At 47.2% G+C, this 21,919-nt stretch overlaps 4 protein-coding genes across 12 annotated transcripts; 2 read left to right on the top strand and 2 right to left on the bottom strand.

Moving 5' to 3' along the window:
• Positions 1–468: 468 nt before the first annotated feature.
• si:ch211-212k18.5 (sal-like protein 2) lies at positions 469–6,857 on the top strand. The gene is made up of 3 exons (XM_029840782.1): positions 469–823; positions 2,346–5,626; positions 5,713–6,857. The coding sequence occupies exons 1-3, from the start codon at positions 748–750 to the stop codon at positions 5,944–5,946; spliced, it is 3,591 nt and encodes a 1,196-aa protein (XP_029696642.1). The 5' UTR covers positions 469–747; the 3' UTR covers positions 5,947–6,857.
• A 1,816-nt stretch (positions 6,858–8,673) lies between these two features.
• On the top strand, positions 8,674–14,355 carry slc7a7 (solute carrier family 7 member 7). Of its 8 annotated transcripts, XM_029840538.1 has the most exons (12): positions 8,674–8,802; positions 9,001–9,195; positions 9,470–9,513; positions 9,607–10,241; positions 12,110–12,235; positions 12,314–12,458; positions 12,691–12,814; positions 12,926–13,029; positions 13,113–13,209; positions 13,289–13,438; positions 13,508–13,691; positions 13,779–14,355. In XM_029840538.1, exons 4-12 carry the CDS (start codon positions 9,752–9,754, stop codon positions 13,847–13,849), a joined length of 1,491 nt encoding a protein of 496 aa, XP_029696398.1. In that variant the 5' UTR covers positions 8,674–8,802; positions 9,001–9,195; positions 9,470–9,513; positions 9,607–9,751; the 3' UTR covers positions 13,850–14,355. The 8 variants fall into 8 exon arrangements, with proteins under 8 accessions (XP_029696398.1, XP_029696392.1, XP_029696394.1 ...); XM_029840532.1 differs by having other exon boundaries at positions 9,133–9,195; positions 12,110–12,458; XM_029840534.1 differs by having other exon boundaries at positions 9,102–9,195; positions 12,110–12,458.
• A 52-nt stretch (positions 14,356–14,407) lies between these two features.
• Positions 14,408–17,703, bottom strand: oxa1l (OXA1L mitochondrial inner membrane protein). Its single transcript, XM_011606731.2, has 11 exons — positions 17,564–17,703; positions 16,907–17,041; positions 16,663–16,773; positions 16,263–16,584; positions 16,039–16,182; positions 15,866–15,951; positions 15,594–15,758; positions 15,364–15,468; positions 15,107–15,269; positions 14,951–15,031; positions 14,408–14,635 (listed from the first exon to the last, which is right to left on the bottom strand). The coding sequence occupies exons 1-11, from the start codon at positions 17,672–17,674 to the stop codon at positions 14,514–14,516; spliced, it is 1,545 nt and encodes a 514-aa protein (XP_011605033.2). The 5' UTR covers positions 17,675–17,703; the 3' UTR covers positions 14,408–14,513.
• Positions 17,704–17,998: 295 nt separating this feature from the next.
• Positions 17,999–21,716, bottom strand: LOC105416856 (ubiquitin carboxyl-terminal hydrolase 3-like). 2 transcript variants are annotated; one of them, XM_029840462.1, is made up of 11 exons: positions 21,315–21,705; positions 20,989–21,088; positions 20,802–20,923; positions 20,634–20,704; positions 20,430–20,555; positions 20,054–20,149; positions 19,856–19,990; positions 19,658–19,780; positions 19,542–19,573; positions 19,424–19,455; positions 17,999–19,344 (listed from the first exon to the last, which is right to left on the bottom strand). In XM_029840462.1, the coding sequence occupies exons 1-11, from the start codon at positions 21,343–21,345 to the stop codon at positions 18,272–18,274; spliced, it is 1,941 nt and encodes a 646-aa protein (XP_029696322.1). In that variant the 5' UTR covers positions 21,346–21,705; the 3' UTR covers positions 17,999–18,271. The 2 variants fall into 2 exon arrangements, with proteins under 2 accessions (XP_029696322.1, XP_029696323.1); XM_029840463.1 differs by lacking the exon at positions 19,542–19,573 and having other exon boundaries at positions 19,204–19,344; positions 21,315–21,716.
• Positions 21,717–21,919: the final 203 nt, after the last annotated feature.

The following is a 21,919-nucleotide window of genomic DNA, read 5'->3' as shown; positions in this document are numbered from 1 at the left end:
ATTGTGACTTTTCAAGCAGGGTAGCGTGCACAAACCGACAGTACCTGTGCGCCATTGTCACCTGTTGAATCACCTGTAATAGACGGCTTTTGGAGAACATGTTTTATTTAATCGGATTAAACCCCCAAATCAGCAGCCATCAAGCGAGTTGTAAAATAAAGTTGTCCGAACGCCGCCGGCGGCTTTGGCAACTAATTGTCATGTTTTATTGAAAGTTTATAGTTGTTTTTGTGCGAGTGTGTGAAGAAAAATAAAGCTGGGGAGAGGAGAAAAAGAATGAGCAGGGGGGCTGTGTGTTACACGCCATTGAAATGCAAATATCATTGAGGAACAAGGAGTGGTTCTGTGTGTGTGTGTGTGTGTGTGTGTGTGTGTGTGTGTGTGTGTGTGTGTGTGTGTGTGCGTGCAGCGGGTAGCAGTAAGAGAGGAGGGGCGCAAATTGGACAAGTTTTTTTTTAGTTGGGGGGGTGACTTTAGAAACCAGCCACACACACGCACTCACCGTAGCTTCATATGACAGAGTCAAGACCCGAGGATTCCACACAGCTACATGTTTAACTTGTTTAATTCAACTCTTTTTCATTCTCAAAAGAACTTTGCGCCGGTGTTCGCGCAAGGATCGTGTCGGGAGCGAGGAACTTTTTGAACTTTAGATGCTCGGATCAGGGAAAATAAAGAGATAAATAAACGTGTCCGGAGGCTTTCGACCGACCGATGCCCCCCTCTCTGTCTGAGTCGCCGTGAATCATGTCACGCCGGAAGCAGAAGCGACCCCAGCATCTCGTTAACGCGGATCCAGGGGGCCCAGTACTTCTAACTCAAGGTGAGAACATATATTTGATGCATAACTCGTATCTTCAGCTTATTTTAAAGAAACCACTCGTCTACCTTACAGACCAACATTGCTCGTCACCCTTGAAGAGTGCGGAAAATGTGCACGTTTTCTGTGTTTTACGTCTTTCTCACTTATTTCTAGTAATTGTTTAGTGGTGATTCATGTGTGGTCCTCTTGACTGAGAAGAGAAGACACAAAAAAAAAAGTTTGATCTCCAAGTTGGTTCACTTTTTTGTCTGATGGGCCTGAGTGAACGGAGGCCTTCGGTTCTCAGGTCGGGTCCAATAAAACTTTGGCTGTGAATAGAACAGGATTAGCTACCACACATCTGTGGACGTTTTCATGTGCTGTTCCTCCTCTAGGAAACCAACAGGCTGCCCTACGCTGGCTGCTGGAGGTCTTTGATTAGTGTAGAGCCCCCTCTTATTTGTTAACAATAAGGTGCATGGATGGGGGAAGGGAAGCAATGTTTTTTAGGGGGTAAAGATTAATCTTACACCCCTTTATTCTCTTCTTCTCCTGGCCTTCGTTCCTGCTTTTCTCTCTAATGCACCCCTCTTCCCCCATTTTCCACCTTCTCAATCCTTCCCTCCCCTTTCTTTCTCTCTCTTTCTCGCCTCTCATCCCTATTGACTGTATACCCCGACACTCTTAGGCAGGGAGGGGGGTCTGCATGAGTGAGAAACAAAGATTGGGTGAGATAGCTCTTGCACTTGTTGGGAATTGCAGTGGATTATGCCTTATAGCATGCACACGCAAGTCTCCTTGTCCCACGAACACGACAAGTTAAAGTTTAGTCTGGGGCTTATTGAGTGTTTCCTGCGTGTTCATGTTGGGTTAAGGAATTTCACAGAGGTACAGTCTTTCATTCCATCACTAAATCTCTCCAGGAGGGATAGTTACTTTGTCTCTCCATTGTTGTTACCCTCCCCCTATCTTATTCTTTTTACTCTTTCTCACTCTGCGCTCAAGATTCTGAAAGAATTTGACCTCTGAGCAGAAGAGGTCAAAACAGTTGACCAATCAGAGTGTCTGGACAGTGCCCAGAACCCTTCTCGTGGCCTGACCCTTAACCTCCACGGTGACGTAAGGGGGAAGGGTGAATGAGGAGATGAAAGACGTAACTGCTGTAGGGAGGGGGGTGGGTTAAGAGGGGTTATGGGTTGTCCTGGTGATGCCCATTGTCCTCTAAAATGTGTTGCCATGGCAGCAAGGTGGTCTGTGAGCTTTCTGTGTGTGCAAGATGTTTAAGGAGTTTTGCTCCAGAGAGCACAGATTGAGACAAGACTTTTCAAAGAATCATAGACTGCAGAGGTTCTTTCATGTGTTTATTTCTTTTTTTTACTGAGGCCACTTATGCTCAGGCATTTCTTTTAATGTTCTAATCCTCTGAATAACTTCAAGCAATTACATTTAAAAAAAAAATCTTCTCGTCTGTTTTTAGAATGATGTTCATGCGAAGAAAGAATTAGAGCAAGCTTGTTAAATTCTCCCTTTTTTGTTAATCCAGATGAACACCTGGCCATGAAGTCACCCTCAACGTCTCTTGGCTCAGATATAACCTCATCAGGGTCTTCATCTTCATCCCCCGCTTCTCTGCAAGACTGCCAGCCGCCGCTGGCGCCTCGCCCATCTCCTGGTGGGCTCCACGCGCCCTCTTTGCCCAGTGAGAGCTCTTCTCCTCCTCACTGGCCCAGTCATGTTGTGCCTTTTGCCACCTCCCTTCCCAATACCCACTCTTCTCTTTCCCCGGACTTTCCTCACCCCTCGCTCTCATCCCAGACACACTCACCTCCCTTGCTGGGTCAGACCTCGAGCTCACACACCCTGTCCCAACAGGGAAATTCTTACACCACCATGACCTCCCCACCAGTGGGAAGTTCTGCCACTGCCACTACCTCTTCCTCCTCCTCTGCATCCTCTGTGAGTGTTCCTCCAAACCGGGACAGTTCTAGTCCGAGTCAGCAGCAAGCCTCCAATGTACCAGGGCAACAGGGGCAAAATCAGGTGCCACAAACACTGGCAGTACTTTTAGAGGAGCTTAGGGTTTTGCAGCAGAGACAAATCCATCAGATGCAGATAACAGAGGAGATCTGTAGGCAAGTTCTAAGGCTCGGCGGTGCTGTCTTTGGTCAGGATAACAGCGCAGCACTTGGTTCTTCTGACGGCAACCAGAAGTCTACAGGAGCAGCATCTTCTTCACCAACACACCCTTCCTCTGCCACACCAATAACCGCATCCTCGTCTCTTTTGACTAGCCTCCCATCTTCGCTGTTCCCGCTGACATCTGTCTCAAAACTGGCTGCTTCAAACGTCAACGGCAGCAGGACCCTTTCCTCCTCCATCTCTTCCTCAGCATCTCCCTTAACCATCTCATCCACTATGGGCTCCTCCGCCGCATTACATCCTCTGTCGTTGTCATTAGGCCTCCCGCCCCGCTACCTCCACGAGAAGTCATCCAACACTTCGTCGTTTGCCCACAGTAATGGCATCAGTTTCCCAACTCCTCCCCTTCCTACCGCCAGCCATTCCCAGGATCTGCAACCCAGCTCATCTCTGGGCTCTGCCTCCTCATTGGGGCGCCCTCAACATGTGTGCCGCTTTTGTGGGAAGATATTGAGTAGCGACTCATCGCTCCAGATCCACCTGCGGTCACACACAGGTGAGAGGCCCTACCAGTGTCCAGTCTGCTTGAGCCGATTCACAACCAGAGGCAACCTCAAAGCTCACTTTTTGCGACACAGAGAGCAGAATCCAGAGCTCTCTCTTTCTCTGCTGCCACCAGCATTATCAGAACAAATGCACAGCGGCTCCACCTCTGGCACTTCTCAGAGAAGAAGAAAACGACGAGCTGACGATGACGAGTCTTACAATGGAGTGAAAGGAAGTATCCCCGGGATTACAGACAATATGTCCTTAGGATTCCTGTCTGGTACATCAACGCGGCCCTCGCCCTCCTCTCTACCTTTGCCCCCCTCAGTGGACATGGCTTTGCTCTCCACAGCCCATTCATTGTTGCAGTTGAACAGAGCCTCTGCTGCAGCTGCTGCCAGTGCATCAACTTCCTCTGGGTCCTCATCTTCCTCCTCATCAATGGGCAACCAGTTCAAAGGGGCAAAACAGCAGCGATTTGATGAAAACACACCTCCTCACTCCACTCTGCATGCAACATCCCCATACTCCCAACTTGCCCATCTTCCCAAAATTCTGTTCCCTGGAGGCACGTCGCCTCACCACCTGGCACTTCTTCGGCCCCCGGGTCACCCCTCTGCCTCACATCTCACATCACCCCACCAACTACCCTTCCCCTTTCCACCCTTCCCCAAGCCATCAGCCTCCTCCCCCTCTTCATCCTCCCCTACTCACTCCGCCCAAAACTCAGACACCTCCAAATTGCAGCGTCTGGTGCAGAAGCTTGAAAAGCAGCCAAACGTAGGGGCTTCTTCCTCCTCACGAGCTTCTCCTGACACAAATGGTGACACGCATGGCCAGGATCTAACTACCACCTCAAATGCTTATCGCAGGGAAATGCTTGCTGCTCTTGGCCTCAGCCCAAATGCCAGTGCTGCTGGACTAGTGACCAGTCACGGAGTCTCTGGTTCCAACACTATAGCTACCACAGCTGCCCCGTCTCTGCCTACTGCCCAGGCTGCAAATCAGTGTGGGGTGTGTCTACGTGTCCTCAGCTGCCCCAGAGCTTTGCGCTTGCACCAGGCAACACATTTGGGAGAGCGTCCATTCCCTTGTAAGCTGTGCGGTCGCTCTTTCTCAACAAAGGGCAGCCTTAGGGCCCACCTGGCCACTCACCGTTCCCGGCCAGCAAACTCGCGTGCCTTGAACTCCTGCCCCTTGTGCCCACGCAAGTTCACTAATGCCTTGGTTCTTCAGCATCATATCCGCTTGCACCTAGGAGGGCAAATACCACCTGATGATGATGTGCCTAATGAAGCTGGTGCAGAAATGCATGGCGCTATCTTCGACGAGGGCGAGCGCGACTCCAAGCGCTCGCCATCAAACAGCCAGCAAATCCTTCCACTCGCATTGACTACTAGCTCCAAGTCTCCAAAGGAAGCTCTGAACTCAGGGTCAACTTCTAAACAATCCACAGCTGCTGACGCCACATCTGTGAAGACAGAGGACTCAGAAGGTTCGCCATCCAGTGTTAGTCCACCCCTGACCAATAATCCCCCTTCAGAGGGAGCAGAGGACCCCCTGCTTCTGGAAGACAACACCATAACTGATGCTAGCCCCATGAACTCTGAGGAGGAATCTCACACTGACCTGGGTAGCGCCAGCCCTCTGAAGGCATGCTTATTATCGAGTCCCCATTCAGTTGTAGTGAATGGAGACCCAGATGCAGATGACGCCCCACTTTCTCTCTGTGTTTTGAAGGCTGGAGTAGAAAATGATGCATCACATAAAAGGGTTAGTAAAGACGAATCCGGTTCAGCAGACAAACCCACCACAATTCCCAATTCAAAACCACCACCTACATGTTCTCCACCTGCAACTGCCCCACCTGGCAGCCCCAAAGCTGCCCCTGAAGTCCAAAGTGCTTCTGAGGCTGTGCCAAAGGAGGCAGAAGAGAGAGAAGAGGCACAAAGAAAAGGGGACGCAGAGCCTGTAAACAATGCTGCAGTGGTGGGCAGTAACAGTGTTGTGGAAAAACCTGCAGTGGACCAGGAACCATGTTTTCCACCACCAGCAACACACACTCCGACGTCTCGGCCAGACAAACCCTACAGCTGCTCCCAGTGTGGAAAGGCTTATGCTAGCCGTAGTGGACTCAAGGTACGATTTAAGTGATGCCGTCTTTTTCTTTTATTGCTAATACACAACAAACAGCTTTCTGAATATCTATTGTTCTTCATCAACAGGGCCACATGAAAACTCACCCAGGAGTGCTGCTCAACACCCCCTCTAAGGTTCAGGCTGCTGATAATGATGTTGCAGAGGGTCATAATTCAAATTCAGCTGAAAGCAACCCGGAAAGCAACCTGGAACAAAAGCAAGGATTGGTTAAATCCCCTGAGAAAGGTGACAACACAGATCTCCAACCAATCGCTGTCGCTTCCACTCTGACAGATGAACCTACTGACACTAGCGTGTAGGCCAGCATGGCGTTGTGCAAATGGCTGCAGTCTTGTAAGGGTCCTGACAAGGGAATGTATTTTTTTAATATAGAATTTTGTTTTTTTTTGTTTGCTAGTTATGAATTAAAGTTTACCTCTTTCCTTAGGTTTATAGTTGTAGGTTGTGCTGTAGTTACATTGTAGTAACAAAAGACATTTGTGAATGTAGAATTCTAGCTGTTTATTTTTGTACTTCAAAGACCAGGGAGGCCTTATCGTAAACGCTTTGTAATGCCATCTCAAGGTAATAATTTTAAAGCCGATTTGAAAAAAGAGGGCGGTCTGTAACTTTACATGCCGAACTCCATACCAAAACGGGCCAGTTTAGTAATGGCCGCCCACTGTACATACGAGCTACATTGCATTTTAAACCTTTTTTATTGTTATTATTAGTTAACACCATGCTGTTGAAAGCATGTTGCTGATGTGCCGCGTCGCACTGCAAGTTGCACTGACTCCTGTGCTGCTGAAACACTGATGCCAACAAACACCTGTTAGCGCCGAAGCTAGCCGCGAGGCTATCCGTGACGACGATAATGGCGCTGATTGTGTTTAAGTGCTTTTGTGAACGGTCTTTTTATTCGTAGCTGTAATTTTTGACCACGTTAATAGCAATGATTGTAAACTTGCTGTTGCAAGGAGCTGTGTCCGTTATCTCCACCCCCCCGTCCACCCCCTGCCCTTTTCTCTCATAGCACTTGAGAGTTTTCTGCTCCCACAGAAATGATCTACACTCATCACATTCCTGCTTAGCCTGTTTTTCTTTATTTGTGTGCCCTCCTTTCCCCTCCTGTAACCCCCCCCCCCCCTTGTCTAGCAACCATAAACGGTATTTTGCCTTCTATGTGATGTATAAAGGATAAATAAAACAACAGCGATGTGAAGCCGTGTTTGCTGGTTCGTGCGTGGAGTTTTTGGGCCTGGGCCGAAGCTCTTTGTGAATTCATTTGTCTGTTTAAGTATTCTGTCTGCACGACTCTCCCGTGCACGTCTGCATGTATGGTCAGTTTTCGCCTGTTTGGTCCAACTCTGCGTCCTGGTTCAGGGGGCTTTTGTCTCCGTCTGGCTGCCTCCTTATTCTGCCTTTTGTTGCCCTCAGAGCCTTTTAATATGTTTCAGTTTCCCAGTACTGTGTGTGTGTGTGTGTGTGTGTGTGTGTGTGTGTGTGAGTGTGTGAAAAGGATAATCAGTGCCTGTATGAGTGTGATTGAGAGTGCAGCTGTAGAGGCCACCACCTCCTCCTTACCCCCCTTTTGCCATGCCCTCCCCTCTCTGTGTCATACGCTCTTTCATTTTCTCTTTCATTTCTCTCCCCTCACTTTTTCTGCTCACCCCTGTACCCCCCACCCCCCCACCTCTCTTCCCATTCCATGTAATAAGCTGACACACAGGAAGCTCTAATCCTCACACAATGCCACCCCTCCACTCCCCCCAGAGTGACTGAGAGCGGGACAGGGGGCAACAACCTGGTCCAGCTGTCCCCAAAATGGCCGCCTTTTAATCCCTCCAGTTTTTGAGCCTACAGTGGCTCCCGAAACCATGACAGCCGGTAACCAGCGAGAAGAATGCTCGGGGCAGGGAGCGGGACAAAAGGAGTGAAAGGAGCCATGTGTGAGAAGTTTGTCCACATGCATTCGTGGGCGACGCAGGACGTGTCTCAATCAAATAAAAAAAAGAAAAGAAAAGAGGAAAAGAAAACATTTGCACCCGCAAATGTTTTCAGTTTAGGGAAGACGGAGAGGTGTGTGTCAAGTCCACAGGTGTGACAGTTTCAAGCTTTAATCACCCATGAAACATTCATCGTTAATAAGCCTTAATCGGCCCTCTGGAGACGTCAATCAACTGCAGTAAAGAGGTTTATAGTTTTTCTCTGAAAGGTCCTTTAATGGCCATATTTAGACCACCATTTAAAGGGAAAATGGTGATTTGGACAGAGAAATGATTTTTAACACCATATTTGTTTGTTACGTTGGTTTTGTTCATTTTTTTGGTGTCAAATGCTCTCAATAAGTACTTGAAACCTTTACGTGAACAGCATATTAGACCAAAAGCTAAAGTATCTCATTGAAAATTAGGCAAGTATTTCATTTTAAATTTGAATTCCCATTTCAATGGGGGAAAAAACAAATTCAGGTATAAGCTTTTTTTTGTGCAAAGTTTGTATTATTGTTAAACGCAGATGTATATCTACATTAATTACGGGCAGCTTGATTTATTAACACGTTAAAATTACAGAGCATTACCATGAAATTAAATTTGTGCATGTGTTAATTTGACATTTTATGTATTTATTTCGCACGTTTGTTGGATGCAATTGGATTTTTATCCACAAGAGGGCGGTACACGCCAACGTTCGAGCAGCGCCGAGACGACAACCGAGATCCAAGAGCAGGAATGGAACATTAAAAACATTTTTTTTCTTTTCACTTTGCGCTAAAGAACAAGTATGTCAGCGGATCACAACCTCAACGCAATGACTTGTTGTGAAACATGCCGAAACTGCGGCTTCTCTGTGAGAGGACGTCAATGACGGCCATTAATTAGTGTGATTCGATTAAAAGAATTTATTTTGGCGAGGCAGGGTCACCGAGAGACAATGGGAGGCAATTAAGCACCCTCCCCTCCCCTCCCCTCCCCTCCTCCCTCTCCCTCTCCCTTCCCGCCTCCCCCGCTTCCTTGGTAGTGTAAAAAAAAAAAAACAGAAGTCCATAAAAGCCTGCAGCCTGAATACAGAGTTTTCCAGCCCGCAGACAGCCGTAGACAAACACGCACAAAAAAGTGGGAGTTTTGTCAGTTTTGGACGCACTAGAGGAGCCTGACAAGCATCTGGATGAGGTGAGTTTTGATTCCACCCTCACTCACAGCACAGGCCTCAGTCATGCACATCATGTTAATATTTAATGCCACTGCAGGTGTGCCTTTACCTGCACTGCAAAAACACACCTGTTGTGGTGGTTTCAGAAGCCGTAGAACACTTAGTCACGTAGCTTCTTCAAGCCATTCTGTAATCTTTCAAAAAAATCTCTTGGACAGTGTTTTCCAATCCATGATGCGAGCACTTATCAGCAGCTCTCGGACTTTGCTCCGGCTCTCCCTCTTTTGAGAGTTGGATTCACGCGTTTGATCACATGCAGGAAACGATCTGCTGCCTTCCTCCCTCTGCAGACGGTCCACCGATGCACCGATGACCTTCTACCCCGGGGAGCAACAACGTTCAGCTCTGTTAAAGTAGGCTTCTTCCTGTTTAAATCGTGCATTTCCTTCTGTTGAAAGTGCTTGGTTTTGCTTTCGGAATATCAGGATACTGTACGTCAACATGCGATTTGGCCTTAAAACACTAAAAAAAATGGCAGCTACAGTGGCACCTGACGTGTGTGTGATGGGATCGGTGTGTGTCGGTGGTCTGAGGTGTTTGGGTACTGATGATGAGTCGGTGTTTTCAGGCATGTTTGCTCACGCTCTGTCAATACACTCAACCTTGAAAGGCCCATTTTCTTTGCAGGCTAATGGGCCCCCAAACCGAACACCTCCCTCTCAAATCCAGCAGTGCGTACTCTCACTGGGCATTTATTTGTGTGCGTTTGTCCGTTTTTGTTTGACTAGATGCGGCTAACGTGTGTGTTTTTTGTAACCCCACAGATGGCAGGAGACCAACGCAGCTAACCGGAGGACAAACAGTTGACTTTGAAGGATAAAATTCCCACTTTGAAGGATAAAGTTCCCACTTTTTGCCTGAAATCTTGTTTGGGAGACTCTGCCTAAATATCCTGACTTTGCTTGAACGATGGCTTCCTACGCCCCCGCCCCGACACAAGAGGAGCCCGACAGGGGCTCGACATCGAAGTCCGAAGGGTCCGAGGAGTCCATGAAGCTGAAGAAGGAGATCTCCCTGGTGAACGGGGTCTGTCTGATCGTGGGAAACATGATCGGTTCCGGAATCTTCGTCTCTCCCAAGGGCGTCCTCATGCACAGCGCCTCCTATGGCCTCTCGCTGGTCGTGTGGGCCATCGGGGGCATCTTCTCAGTCTTTGGTGCCCTGTGTTACGCCGAACTGGGCACCACCATCACCAAGTCTGGGGCGTCATACGCCTACATCCTGGAGGCCTTTGGAGGTTTCCTCGCTTTCATCCGTCTGTGGACGTCGCTGCTGATCATCGAGCCGACCAGCCAGGCCGTCATCGCAATCACCTTCTCCAACTACATGATGCAGCCCATCTTCCCTACGTGCACGGCTCCATACCTGGCTAACAGACTGCTAGCCGCTGCTTGTATATGTAAGTACTGCACACGTGCCGAACTTGTCCGTACCATGACGAGGAAAAGCTGTGCCAGCTCACTTATGACATGAATTAAAGTCACTTTTTTTGATGAATCAAACACGCGTTGATGTGGTGAAGGACCATCCATGTGAGAAAGCACGTGAGTTCCAGACACAGGAGAAGCGAAAATGGTGACACATGTGGAAAGACGCCCAGACAACTAAAAAAAAAGAGGAAGTTCTTCCAAAAGCTGGTCATTAGAACAAAAAAGTCAGCCTTAAAGTTGCGTTAGAAATCTTTCCACGCGAGTCGTCGAGTCACAAGAAACTGTGTGCAAAGATGTGGCCCAGGGTGTCACGGTAACGGAAAAGCCCTGAGAAAGATCAAAACCGACACACTAAATTAATGAAAGAGGAGATTGAAACGAGGGCAACTTTATTGAAAAGGAAATGCCAACGCTCAGGCAACAGAGAAGGCTGCAGGGCTTGTATCTCTTGCTTTGTTCCTGACTGTAGCTATATTGATGCAATAATGTATTACTCATTTATCCACTCACCCACAGGATTGAGTGATAAGCAGCACATGGGGAGGACTCTGTGGGGGGGGTGTAGTGTGATATCTGAGAACTAAAGTCCTTCCAGCAGTTCAAGAAAGAGTAAAAATTCCAGCTGACCTAAAATAAATTGGTGCATTCCTCCTCAGGCAGCCGTGACCAGCGATGTTCTTTACTCCAGAAGGAGATATTTATATAAACAATGACGCGGGTCCCCCTTCGCGGGTGCTAGCTGACTCCCCAATATGATTTCCTGACTCCCATAATGCCTTTCAGTCGTCTGGCGTGCTGTGAGATAGCCCAGCCGAAGAGCTTTAGCTGGGCTCACCTTGAGGACATCTCTGACCTCCTTCTGCTCCCCCTCACACCTCCAACCCTTCTAACCTTCCACTATCAACACTCCTCCATCCCTTGTAGCCTCCACCCAGGACATCCTCACTGTGTTTGAGGCTGAGTCACGCTGTTAATGGACTTGTTATGATCCTCTACCCACCGGTGCTCTGGAAGATGATAGTGTTGTGTAGCCTTCCCTGACTTGGGTGGTCTACGCGGAGGACAGGGTGCTGCGTGGGGGGGTGTACCGTAAATGTTTCCTGGCATGCACGTGGCTCTTCCTATGGATATTAAAAGCTGCCCAGTCAGCAGGTTTGCAGGTTAATATGATTAATCAGTGATTGCGAGAGCTGTAAAAGTCAGAGGGATGGTTTTGACAGCGCAGCATCTTTTATCTCTCCCGCTGAAAATTAGCCAGATAGCGAAAAATTCGATGGCAGGAAGTCTATTGTTGGTGGGACTCTGCGGCCGAAACGATCAGAGGCTCACTATCTCGGTGTTTATGAACTTACTGCACACCAGGGGTGATAAGACGCGGCAAAGGATGAGGTCAGAGGCACGAAAACATCTTGCTCAATTCAACATTAATACTGCTTAAAGGTCAAGTGTGAAACATCTAATAATCCCGTCACATATCCAACAAGATGCACGTAAACACGCTTTTCTAACCAAAGCATAACAGGAGCTGTTTTTTATAACGTGTATAAATATTGAGGCGGGTCCCCCTCCGAGGGCTCTTCAATGTAGCACCATTGTGTATCCACAGTGGCCCTTAAATGGGCAGCTCAGCCGTTTTGAGGGTACCCGCGAGTCCTGAGTGCGTTTGTGCTGCACTCAGCTGTTTCCTCGTCTGTGAAACAACAGGCCGGGCTGCTTGAGTCAGCAGCAGCGTTTCCTTAAACTGCCCACGAGCTCACGTGGAGACCTGCTGGCCCAGTTTACAGAGCAGCTTTCAGGTCTGCTCGTTCACACGTGTAATTCGACTGGTCTCCTTCAGGTCTGCTGACCTTTGTCAACTGTGCGTACGTCAAATGGGGCACCAGGGTCCAGGACTTCTTCACCTACGCCAAAGTCATCGCTCTCATCGCCGTCATCTTGACCGGGCTGGTGAAGATCGGACAAGGTGCGAACTCCACGCGAGCGCTTCTCGGCTATTGTTTTCCCGCGATTTTCCCTCTTGATCACGTGCATGTGTCTCCAGGCTACACGCACAACTTTGAGGACCTGTTTGTGGGCTCCTCTCAGGATCCAGGAGACATCGCGCTGGCCCTGTACTCGGCGCTGTTCTCCTACTCGGGATGGGACACCCTCAACTTTGTCACGGAGGAGATCAAGAACCCGGAGAGGTAAATCTCGTGTTTAAACCCCCGACATTGTACCAGAGTGAACCGGGGGGGCAGAAAGTATTCCAGTCGTAAATACACCAGGCATGATCACATGAGGCCAGAGCAGACACCTGATTGGATCAGAGGCCTCCCTTGGAGGTTCCCAGGCAGATTAGGTGACACCCCCCCCCCCGAGGCCATCTCCACCTCCGCTGCTCAGCTCACCTCTGCCGTTTGTCTCCGTGAACTGCAGGAACCTGCCGATGGCCATCGCCATCTCCATGCCCATCGTGACGGTCATCTACATCCTGACCAACGTGGCGTACTACACCATCCTCCCCATCAACTCCATCTTAGACAGCGATGCCGTAGCTGTGGTGCGCCCGCTTGTTTTCTTCCAATGGCTTCATTTTTGCTTTTGTCAGCTCTCAAAGTCAGATTAACTTCTCTTTTTTTCCGTTGCATTCCTTTTCCGTTTCTCTCTCCAGACCTTTGCAGATAAGGTGTTTGGCGTGATGAACTGGACCATCCCGCTGGCCGTGGCGCTCTCCTGTTTCGGAGGACTCAACGCCTCCATCCTGGCGTCCTCAAGGTGAGAGACGACGCCTCGGCTATGTCTGTCTGTCTGTCATGTCACTCAACACCCACCTGTTGCACTATTTTCTGTCCACGCAGGTTGTTCTTCGTCGGCTCCAGGGAGGGCCACCTTCCCGACTACCTGTGCATGATCCACATCGAGCGCTACACTCCTATTCCCGCCCTCCTCTTCAACGTCAGTCACCCTTCACTTCCTGTCCTCCGATGGTCTTAGGCCCGTTTTGGACTCAAATGTCTCCGTTATGTCCTGGCAGGGGATCATGGCCCTGATATACCTGTGCGTGGAGGACGTGTTCAGACTCATCAACTACTACAGCTTCAGCTACTGGTTCTTTGTCGGTTTGTCCATACTGGGGCAACTTTATCTGCGCTGGAAGCAGCCGGACAGAAAAAGGCCGCTGAAGGTAAGTTGACTAAATGCAGCCGAATCTACTGCCGAGCTGGAGCTTCATGTGTTCTTCTCCTCCCTCCAGCTCAGCCTCGTGTACCCCATCGTGTTCTGCGTCCTGAGCGTCTTCCTGGTGGTCGTGCCGCTCTACAGTGACACCATCAACTCTCTGATCGGCATCGGCATCGCTCTGTCCGGCGTTCCCGTGTACTTCCTGTGCTGCTACACGCCGGCGTCCAAGAGGCCGCTGTGGATACGGGACCTCATTGGTAAGACAGCTGCAGGAAACGGCGTGAAAATGAGCAAAATCTGCCTCTGCTGGCTTTTCCCGACTCCGCCTACTCCTCTTCTTTCAGCCAAATCCGGCCGGCTGATCCAGAAGCTGTGCTTCTCCGTCCTGACTGAAATGGACTTCAAAGAAGAGTAGACGACCGGCTTTAACACCTTTCGTGAGACCGACGACAAACATTTTTTTATCAACTGATGCCGTAAGCCGTTTCTGCAGGGGCACAGGAAACCCGCAGAGCCATCAAGATGAACATTTTGAAGCACTCCCAAAGAACACCTCTTTTATTACTACCGTAAATGACTTTTTTTTAAAAAAAAATTCACACCTTTAGGACATTTTTGATTCAATGTCAACGTGGCTAATTCTAATTATGTACAAGCTGTCGACAGAATATCACTGAAACAAAGCACTGCTGACCATAGAAACCTTGGATTTGCACAAATGGAATCAAAATGAGTTTAGAATATGTTCTCACACTCACCGACGTGGAGGTAAATGTTCATATCAGGTTTTTGTACATCAGGTGACGTGACGGGCTATTTATATGCAACTTTTTCTGCAGCATCTAACTCATTTGAATGTGAGTGGAGCCAAGACAGTTGAGCAGCAAAATCTATTTATAATAAAATGACTTGTTGATGACAGTTGGGCTATTCATTTCATTTCTGTAATAACACAGCAATGCCTGCACACTGTGGGTCAGTCTTTACATTTTAATAACATAAGGGCCACCACCCCATGGTCTTGTCTTTCATCCATAAATATGTACATAAAGCATCATCTTTCTCATAATCACTCTGTTCTAACCGATAGTGTCTTTCCATGGTCTTGCTTTGGCGTCTGTCGCCTTGTTTTTAGCAGATGCTGCTGACACCGGTTGGGTCTGTTGGAGGGGATTGTGGGTAAAAGTCTGCCTCAAAGGACCTGAAGAGACATATCAGGAGAAAAAAGTGCTTAAAACTATAATCTGAATGCTTTTTTTTTTTTTTAAATCAATCCTGACTTTAATCTCCAGAACGTGGCGGCAGAAAAGATGCTGATGCTATAGTCCCTATATATGGACACAAGGGGGCACAAAGACTCTTTCCAAACCTGACGCTCAATCGCCATTATGCTAAGCTAATGCATTCTTTTAATACTACTTTTTACATTTCTTATACCATTTCAGGCATTTAGTTAATATGTGGACAAACCTTGCATTTAACTGACACAGCTGGCATATGAAACGGTGGGACTGACCTTTGGCCGCCAGGTCCAGGTGATTTTTGATCCTCCGTTCTCTTTCTTCCAGCTGCTGGGCCAGTTGAGCATTCTTCCAGCCTGCGCAGAAGGACCAACAACACACATTAAATAACTGTATTATCAAATTTCGTCAACCTGCGTACAGAAACCCACCCTTTTTAATACTCTGGACAAAGCCGTCATTCTGGGGCAGGGCTGAAGCTGGGTGCTTGATCTTCTCTGGGATGTTGAATTTTTCTCTGACGACGGGGAGTCTCAGCAGCGCTACTTGACCCAAGGAGAAGCAGTTGGAGGTCAGCCAGTAGGTAAACACCGCCTGAGGAGGGTTTGAAAGTAAAAAATAAAGAAGGCTTTTTGACATGGAAGAGCAAACAGAAGATACATCTGAGGAGAGCGTGCAGCAAACTGACTGTAGGGAAGTTGATGGTCATGGGGAGGATGATAAAGGGCATGATCCTGAACACGGTTTTCATGGCTCGCAGGTTGGGGTTGTCGACACCAGACTCGGCACCCAACTAAAAAAAGAAGTGACATCCAACCACCAAAATGTATCACCTTTACATCATTTGTTCACTTGCTCATGCCAAGTTCTCCAAAAAAATGGGACATAAATGTTGTTCTAAAGTAAAAGAATTCCCACCTCCAGGATGAAGAACATGGTTCCAGTGACAACAAAGGGCAGGATATAAAAAGGATCCGCTGCCGTCAGATCAAGAAACCAGAGCGTGCCCCCGGTCTGAAGGCTGGGCACCGGCAGGTAGGCCATCTTCCTCAATGCGATGAAGAACGAGATGAAGATCGGCGCCTGAGAGATGAAAGTAATTTGGTCATGAATCAGATATTAATAAGGGAAAACTGTAAAAAAGTGCATCCATTAAACACAACTGATTATGTGCCAGCTGATGAACTGACCTGCACGAGAGGAACCAGGAAACCACGGAGGGGATTAACGTCATGTTTCTTCTGGAACAAGGTCAAGTCAGAGTAAGCTTTGCCAACTGGAACATAAAAGAGGAGCTTGTGAAACATCGACTGTTGTAAAAACTGAAACTGTAAAAATGTGGGGGGCTGTTTTTTTTTCTTACATTCGAATTTATTTCCGCTCTGTTTGGCCTCATTCATCCTGTTTGTCAGTTTGGTCATCTCAGGCAGAACATTGTTGAGCTTGGCCGCTTCCCTTTGACCCTTCACAATGACTGGAAACACAGCCAAACGGGCCAGCACCGTTCCTGCGGGGAGAGGGGTGAACCGAGAAATTAGCACCGGAGACTGAGAAATCCTCCAAGAGTGTTGTCTCATCTTTGCTGACCTACAACAATAGCCCCCCACCAAGGCAGGCCGAGATCTACGTGCATGAACTCCAGCAGGTTTTGGATCAGACCCACTGGTGTGTAGCCGGCCAAGCCCAGCTCCGCCAGACTCTGTTCTGTAGCTCCAACCTGAAGAACCTCAGCAGCGGTGGGTGCAGCATCGACCATCTGCTCAATGAGCGGCTGCGTTAATACAGGGGCGGGATCAGCCGGCACGACCTCGGCGGCAGAATCCAAGGCTGACACGGGGGAAGGAAGAGGAGGGGAAGGAGGAGGAACGTCTACGACCGACGCTGCTGCTGAAGCCGGTTCAAGTGGAACCTGGCGATATAAATGAAAACAGGATTGGATTGTTCAAGTCAGAAGAAACGACTGGCACAGGTGGGTTTTGGCAGCTACCTGTTCAGTGATTGGTTGACTGGTGAACTGGGTGGTGTCAGAGGACTGTGTGACAAGTCGGCCAGAAGCTTCAAACACTGGCACCGCTCCAGTTGCACCCTCTGCAGGAATCTGAAAACAACGTTGTTACAGCAGCATACAAATGTAACAACAACTGATGCCCGCATTTATTTTTAAAGTTGAAGATTCATTACATATTGAAAAGTCTATATTACAGATGAATGTGCATGTGCAGGCTGCTCACCTGTGAGCTATTGTTTCTCATTGCAATGGTGGACACCCAGAGAAACTTCCCACGCTGTCTGCGGCCCAGCAGGGTCCTGGGAGCAGGACTGTGACATTCAAACAGCGTGTGCAGCTGGGATCTTTGGAGAGACCTCTGTATGTGAACAGGGAGAATACCGAATGGAATCTAGCCGTGCTGCGGGTTCAGCGACATCTAGCGGCCTTAAACAGAAGGCGTAATGACAGTTCGAATACAAGCGAGGTTAGCTAGTTTGGATCTTAAACCTAAAATCTTAAACCCTTTGTAGTTCAAATTACAAGCCACAGGTTTAATGACTTCATGAAAAGGCTGTTGGAAACAAACGCCTGAATCGCGTTAGCTACTAGCACACACACTAATGTTACATTTAAACAGTGTCAACAAAATCTCTGCTGTTATCGATGCGGACTTAGACGAGTGAAATGGACAGTCTGTTCCTGGTTCAAAACAGGCACAGATCGTGCATTTCTAACTGGCAGACCATGGCCGAGGCTGCTACTGTCAAAGTCACAGAAGACATGCACTCGTAATTATGTAGCGAGGATGCTAGCTGGCTCGCTACTTAGTCGGGGTAAAGCTGCTTTGAACGTCATTTATGGGGGGAGTGACGAATGCGAGATATTAAAGAACACCTACGTGGTTCCAAATGTCTAAACGGAGCTGGCTGCCTCGGCTTTGTTTTCCTGTTTGCCTTAGGAAACATCTTGCTAAGCAGCCCGGAGTCACCGCACTCCTGATGGCTGCCATGTTGGGAACAGTTCCGCGTTCCTGCTACGGAAAGCGCGATAAGCCAAAATTCACGGCAGCCCTTCGCCTTTTAAGACTCGTACATGACAGCCGGCCTCTGAAAGGAACTCAAAAATCTGTGAATGGAATTAAATAATTTTCAGGAAATGTCGGTAAAGGACTAATTCCAGAGAGGCTGAGGCTTGATTGTCCACAGGCAATGGTAGCTTTGATGAAACAATATTTATAGGACAATCTCCGTGGAGGTTTTTTTTTCCTATGAGTTAAAATTCAAATAACGAGCCTAACACACAAAAGTGGAATAGATTTACACTCGAAACCAAATCATTGTTTATCAGGTAATCAGGTTTATTGTGGACATGGTAAAGCTGTAATTTCCATCAATATCAGATTTCTCACCATTCTCATTATTTAATGAACATATTATAGAAGGGGAAAAAAGGAGTATGGGTTGTATATGTTGATTACTTTTTTAAGTACATTTTCTAATGAGCTTTAATGTTTCTGCTGCTCTGGCAAACAGTATCTCAAACTGAAAATGAATTCAATTTCAAACTTTTTTCACCTTTAAAGGTCGAATTTCTTCTTCAGTTCTTTTTATATGAAGTTATGAAGTCCTTGGCACAACTTTTTTTTTCTTTCAATAGCGTCGTCACTTAATTGGACTTCAGAGTTCCCCTGATGGCAGTTGCTCCCCAGATTTGCTGCTATCATCCTTTTATTTTTCAGAGGATTCTCTGTGTTCATGCTTCCTCTTAAACTCTTCCCCAGGTCTGGGTTGGAAGTTGTTGGAGGTGGATGTGTACCTCCATTCACTCCATCTTCTTGTTCCATTTGCTCTTTTTTAATTTCTGACTGCTCCAAATCTGCACACTGTCCATACACGTCTGCCTTCACACTCATCTGTGAAAACGTGATCTCTTTTTCTTCATCAAGAAAGCCGACTGGTTGATGCCTCATGCTTGGATCTTCCATCTCAGGAGCCACTCCTGCTGCCTCCTCTACCTCCTCACTCTCTCTCTTTTCACCAGCATCTCCATGCAAGCCATCAATGGCACCGTAAGCAGAAGCTGCAGACCTCACCTCACGTTCTGGAGCGAGAGAAATTTGATCAAATGGTTTGTTCAGCTCGCTCCCGTTGCTCATCGCTAATCTTAAAGGTCGAATTTCTTCTTCAATTATTTTTATATGAAGTCTTTGGCACAACTTTTTTCTTCTTTCAATAGCCTCGTCACTTAATTGGACTTCAGAGTTCCCCTGATGGCAGTTGATCCCCAGATTTGCTGCTATCATCCTTTTATTTTTTAGAGGATTCTCTGTGTTCATGCTTCTTCTTAAGCTCTTCCCCAGGTCTGGGTTGGAAGTTGTTGGAGGTGGATGTGTACCTCCATTCACTCCATCTTCTTGTTCCATTTGCTCTTGTTTAATTTCCGACTGCTCCAAATCTGCACACTGTCCATACACGTCCGCCTTCACACTCATCTGTGAAAACGTGATCTCTTTTTCTTCATCAAGAAAGCCGACTGGTTGATGCCTCATGCTTGGATCTTCCATCTCAGGAGCCACTCCTGCTGCCTCCTCGACCTCCTCACTCTCTCTCTTTTCACCAGCATCTCCATGCAAGCCATCAATGGCACCGTAAGCAGAAGCTGCAGACCTCACCTCACGATCTGGAGCGAGAGAAATTTGATCAAATGGTTTGTTCAGCTCGCTCCCGTTGCTCATCGCCAATCTTAAATGCAATCTTACCGTTCTGCTTTTTGTAAAAAAGAAGATAAGCACTGTTGAAGAAAGGGAAACATACAAGAATTACACTCGGGATGGATCTTGGATTATTTTAGAAATATTATGCAGGCTGAAAACTTACTTCCTCCTATCCACCTGATATTTGTCATAAATCTAATGATAAGACAATAAAAATGTTTGAAGGGTCCAGCTCATTAAATTAATAATCTACAAGCCCAAACTGCAGTTTGCTCTCACCTGCGTGACTCTGCTATCATCGAAGGAATACCATTCCTCGCCGTCCTTTATGGTTGCAGTGTAATGACCGTTCCGGAGGCCTCCAAAATGTTTCACGGCTGCGTACAGTTCATAGGTCTGATTCTGACGAACACAAGAGAGATACTTTAGGGCCAACAATGAAAGAGACATCATAAAATACGGCTAAACTACATTTACCGCTGCCGGTATCTGCAGGCTGAGGGGGACGTCGACGGTGCAGTTGTTTTTGACGTATGTCATGGAGCTGTAGTCCAACTCAAACCTCTTCAGGAGCAGCAGCAGCACATCTGGATGCACCTTCACGACACAGTCCTGACAAAAACAAAATGTTATGATGGGGAACTATAACGATAGATAAGTACCGTGAGCACTCACAACTGTAAAGTCAGACTTGGCACAGCAGATATCGCAGTATATCTGATCATCTCCGGTTAAATTTGAAGCCCTGAAATGCTCGTCGAGGCCATCCACCTTAAAAACAACAAAAAAAACAGTCATCTGATATTAATTATTATTCAGGGTGGACTCCCTGTCCAGTCAGTGAGAGTCCTCATGTTCTTCATGTTCCTGTTAAGGCCCCAGAATTTCTTTTATGGGATTTGCTTCCCCTAGTGGCACATAGGAGAAAGACAACTGCAAATATATTAAACTAAATAGATAGAAGAAAACACAATTTCACATATAAAATATGATAGAAAGTGTCCCCTTTTTATTCTATGTTTCTATAGTGTATTTGGAGATAGGTTCATACCACGCTGTAGTCGTCCTCGTTAGAATCGACCAGTGCAAGAGGGAGGTGCCAAAATGACAAATCAGTCTCCGTGTGTGTCTGACATGACCCACATATAGTTCTGCTTGTCAGGACTCCATGGAAGATCTGAAAGCAGCATGGCTCATTAAATACTATCTTTACTGCGCCCTTTATCTCAGGTAATAAAATCAGCTCCCTGCTCACCTTTGATGCCGCAGGACTGGCCAAATGCAAAATCTTCTCAAAGTACTCGGCGGCATCTCGGGGTTCATTCACTGTGGAAATGTTCAAACGTGCCCTCAAACATTTGTCCCTCTGGTGGACAGTTAATTAAAGTTGGTATGTTTTCTGTGTGTGTGTTTTTATTTGCACCTCTGTCAATGCTCAGCTTCCAAGTGATGTTGTTTGTGGTGGCTGTTTTGGTCTTTAAATCTTGAAATAAGGCGTCCAGCTCAGGGTCAATACACTCAGAGTCAGGATTTTCACTGGAGTGCCTAAACACAGTTAAGACAGATGGTAAATTTATATTTGAAATGCATTCCAGTTAAACTTTACAAACCTCTCTACGGCTGATTTGAAATCTTCTGTCATAAACAACACCTGCAACACACTGTTCAGGTAACAGGTTGCTCCTTGGTTGACCAGCCCATGGTATTTACCTGTTCAGGGGAAAGATTTAGTTTTTCAGTTGTACAGTTGTACTGGCCATGCCCTTACTCAACAATCACTGCAAACTAGACATATTTATTTCCCTACTTTTTTGAGTTCAAAGGTCACTTTGCCCCATCTTGTAACGTAAATGATGCTAAGACTCAATAAGCCCTGTAAGCTCTTCTTCAAGCCCCGCCCACCTGGCCATGGGCAGGGTCTGGTCGACGCACTTACCTGGCTGCCTACATTGAAAGAAGCTCTGCATTCTAGCTCTCCGATTCTTTCAGATTCCTTCAGATTTTGTCCTCCAGGTTGGTGCCTGCGGTTGGCAGGTTGTAAATAAAGTCCCAGCGCTCGTAGTTTTCAGCTTTGTAGTTGTGTGAGGCTCTCTAGCATGTTGCAATGGATTACAACATGAGCAATGTCACAAATACTTTCTCTTTCAATTGCAGAAGGGCGTTGTAGGAGGAGGTGCTGTAGAACTCACAAGCTAGAAAAACAACAAGCTAACAAATAGCAACCTCTAATTCCAGTGAGGGTGGGACAGTCCTGCCCTGCCTGTTAATATTTACGGGCAATAATGACTATCTCTGACCTATCATTGCTCAGAATAATGCAATTTTGTGTGTATTAAAAGCTCAGCACATAGTCAATATTGAGGCGTGAAAGAATTAGATTAATTTTATTCTTCACAGGAAGATTACAGCATCATTGCAAAAAAAAAAAAATCCAACAATTTGTTGATTGTGGAGCAGCAGAATCGGGAGTTGATCCCCACGGGAGTTGGCGTTCATCAATAGGGGAGACCTCCAGGAAGTCTCATCACCATTTGGATGATG

Source organism: Takifugu rubripes, chromosome 8, assembly GCF_901000725.2.
Source record: "Takifugu rubripes chromosome 8, fTakRub1.2, whole genome shotgun sequence".
Taxonomy (NCBI): domain Eukaryota; kingdom Metazoa; phylum Chordata; class Actinopteri; order Tetraodontiformes; family Tetraodontidae; genus Takifugu; species Takifugu rubripes.
The sequence above is the reverse complement of the archived record's forward strand: the minus strand, read 5'-3'. Positions and strand labels throughout refer to the sequence as shown.

Excerpts from the sequence above, each read along its gene's own strand:
- LOC105416856 (XM_029840462.1), bottom strand. The coding sequence starts at position 21,345 with ATGCAGAGCTTCTTTCAATGTAGGCAGCCAG. Across the intron at positions 20,705-20,801 it reads GAAGCTGAGCATTGACAGAG|TGAATGAACCCCGAGATGCC; the intron begins GTGCAAATAAAA and ends ACATTTCCACAG. Across the intron at positions 20,150-20,429 it reads ACGAGGACGACTACAGCGTG|GTGGATGGCCTCGACGAGCA; the intron begins GTATGAACCTAT and ends GTTGTTTTTAAG.
- si:ch211-212k18.5 (XM_029840782.1), top strand. The coding sequence starts at position 748 with ATGTCACGCCGGAAGCAGAAGCGACCCCAGCATCTCGTTAACGCGGAT. Across the intron at positions 824-2,345 it reads CCCAGTACTTCTAACTCAAG|ATGAACACCTGGCCATGAAG; the intron begins GTGAGAACATAT and ends TTGTTAATCCAG. Across the intron at positions 5,627-5,712 it reads CTAGCCGTAGTGGACTCAAG|GGCCACATGAAAACTCACCC; the intron begins GTACGATTTAAG and ends CTTCATCAACAG.
- oxa1l (XM_011606731.2), bottom strand. The coding sequence starts at position 17,674 with ATGGCAGCCATCAGGAGTGCGGTGACTCCGGGCTGCTTAGCAAGATGT. Across the intron at positions 17,042-17,563 it reads GTTTAGACATTTGGAACCAC|AGGTCTCTCCAAAGATCCCA; the intron begins GTAGGTGTTCTT and ends GTTCACATACAG. Across the intron at positions 15,469-15,593 it reads CCATGTTCTTCATCCTGGAG|TTGGGTGCCGAGTCTGGTGT; the intron begins GTGGGAATTCTT and ends TTCTTTTTTTAG.
- slc7a7 (XM_029840537.1), top strand. The coding sequence starts at position 9,752 with ATGGCTTCCTACGCCCCCGCCCCGACACAAGAGGAGCCCGACAGGGGC. Across the intron at positions 13,030-13,112 it reads TCCATCCTGGCGTCCTCAAG|GTTGTTCTTCGTCGGCTCCA; the intron begins GTGAGAGACGAC and ends CTGTCCACGCAG. Across the intron at positions 13,692-13,778 it reads GTGGATACGGGACCTCATTG|CCAAATCCGGCCGGCTGATC; the intron begins GTAAGACAGCTG and ends CTCTTCTTTCAG.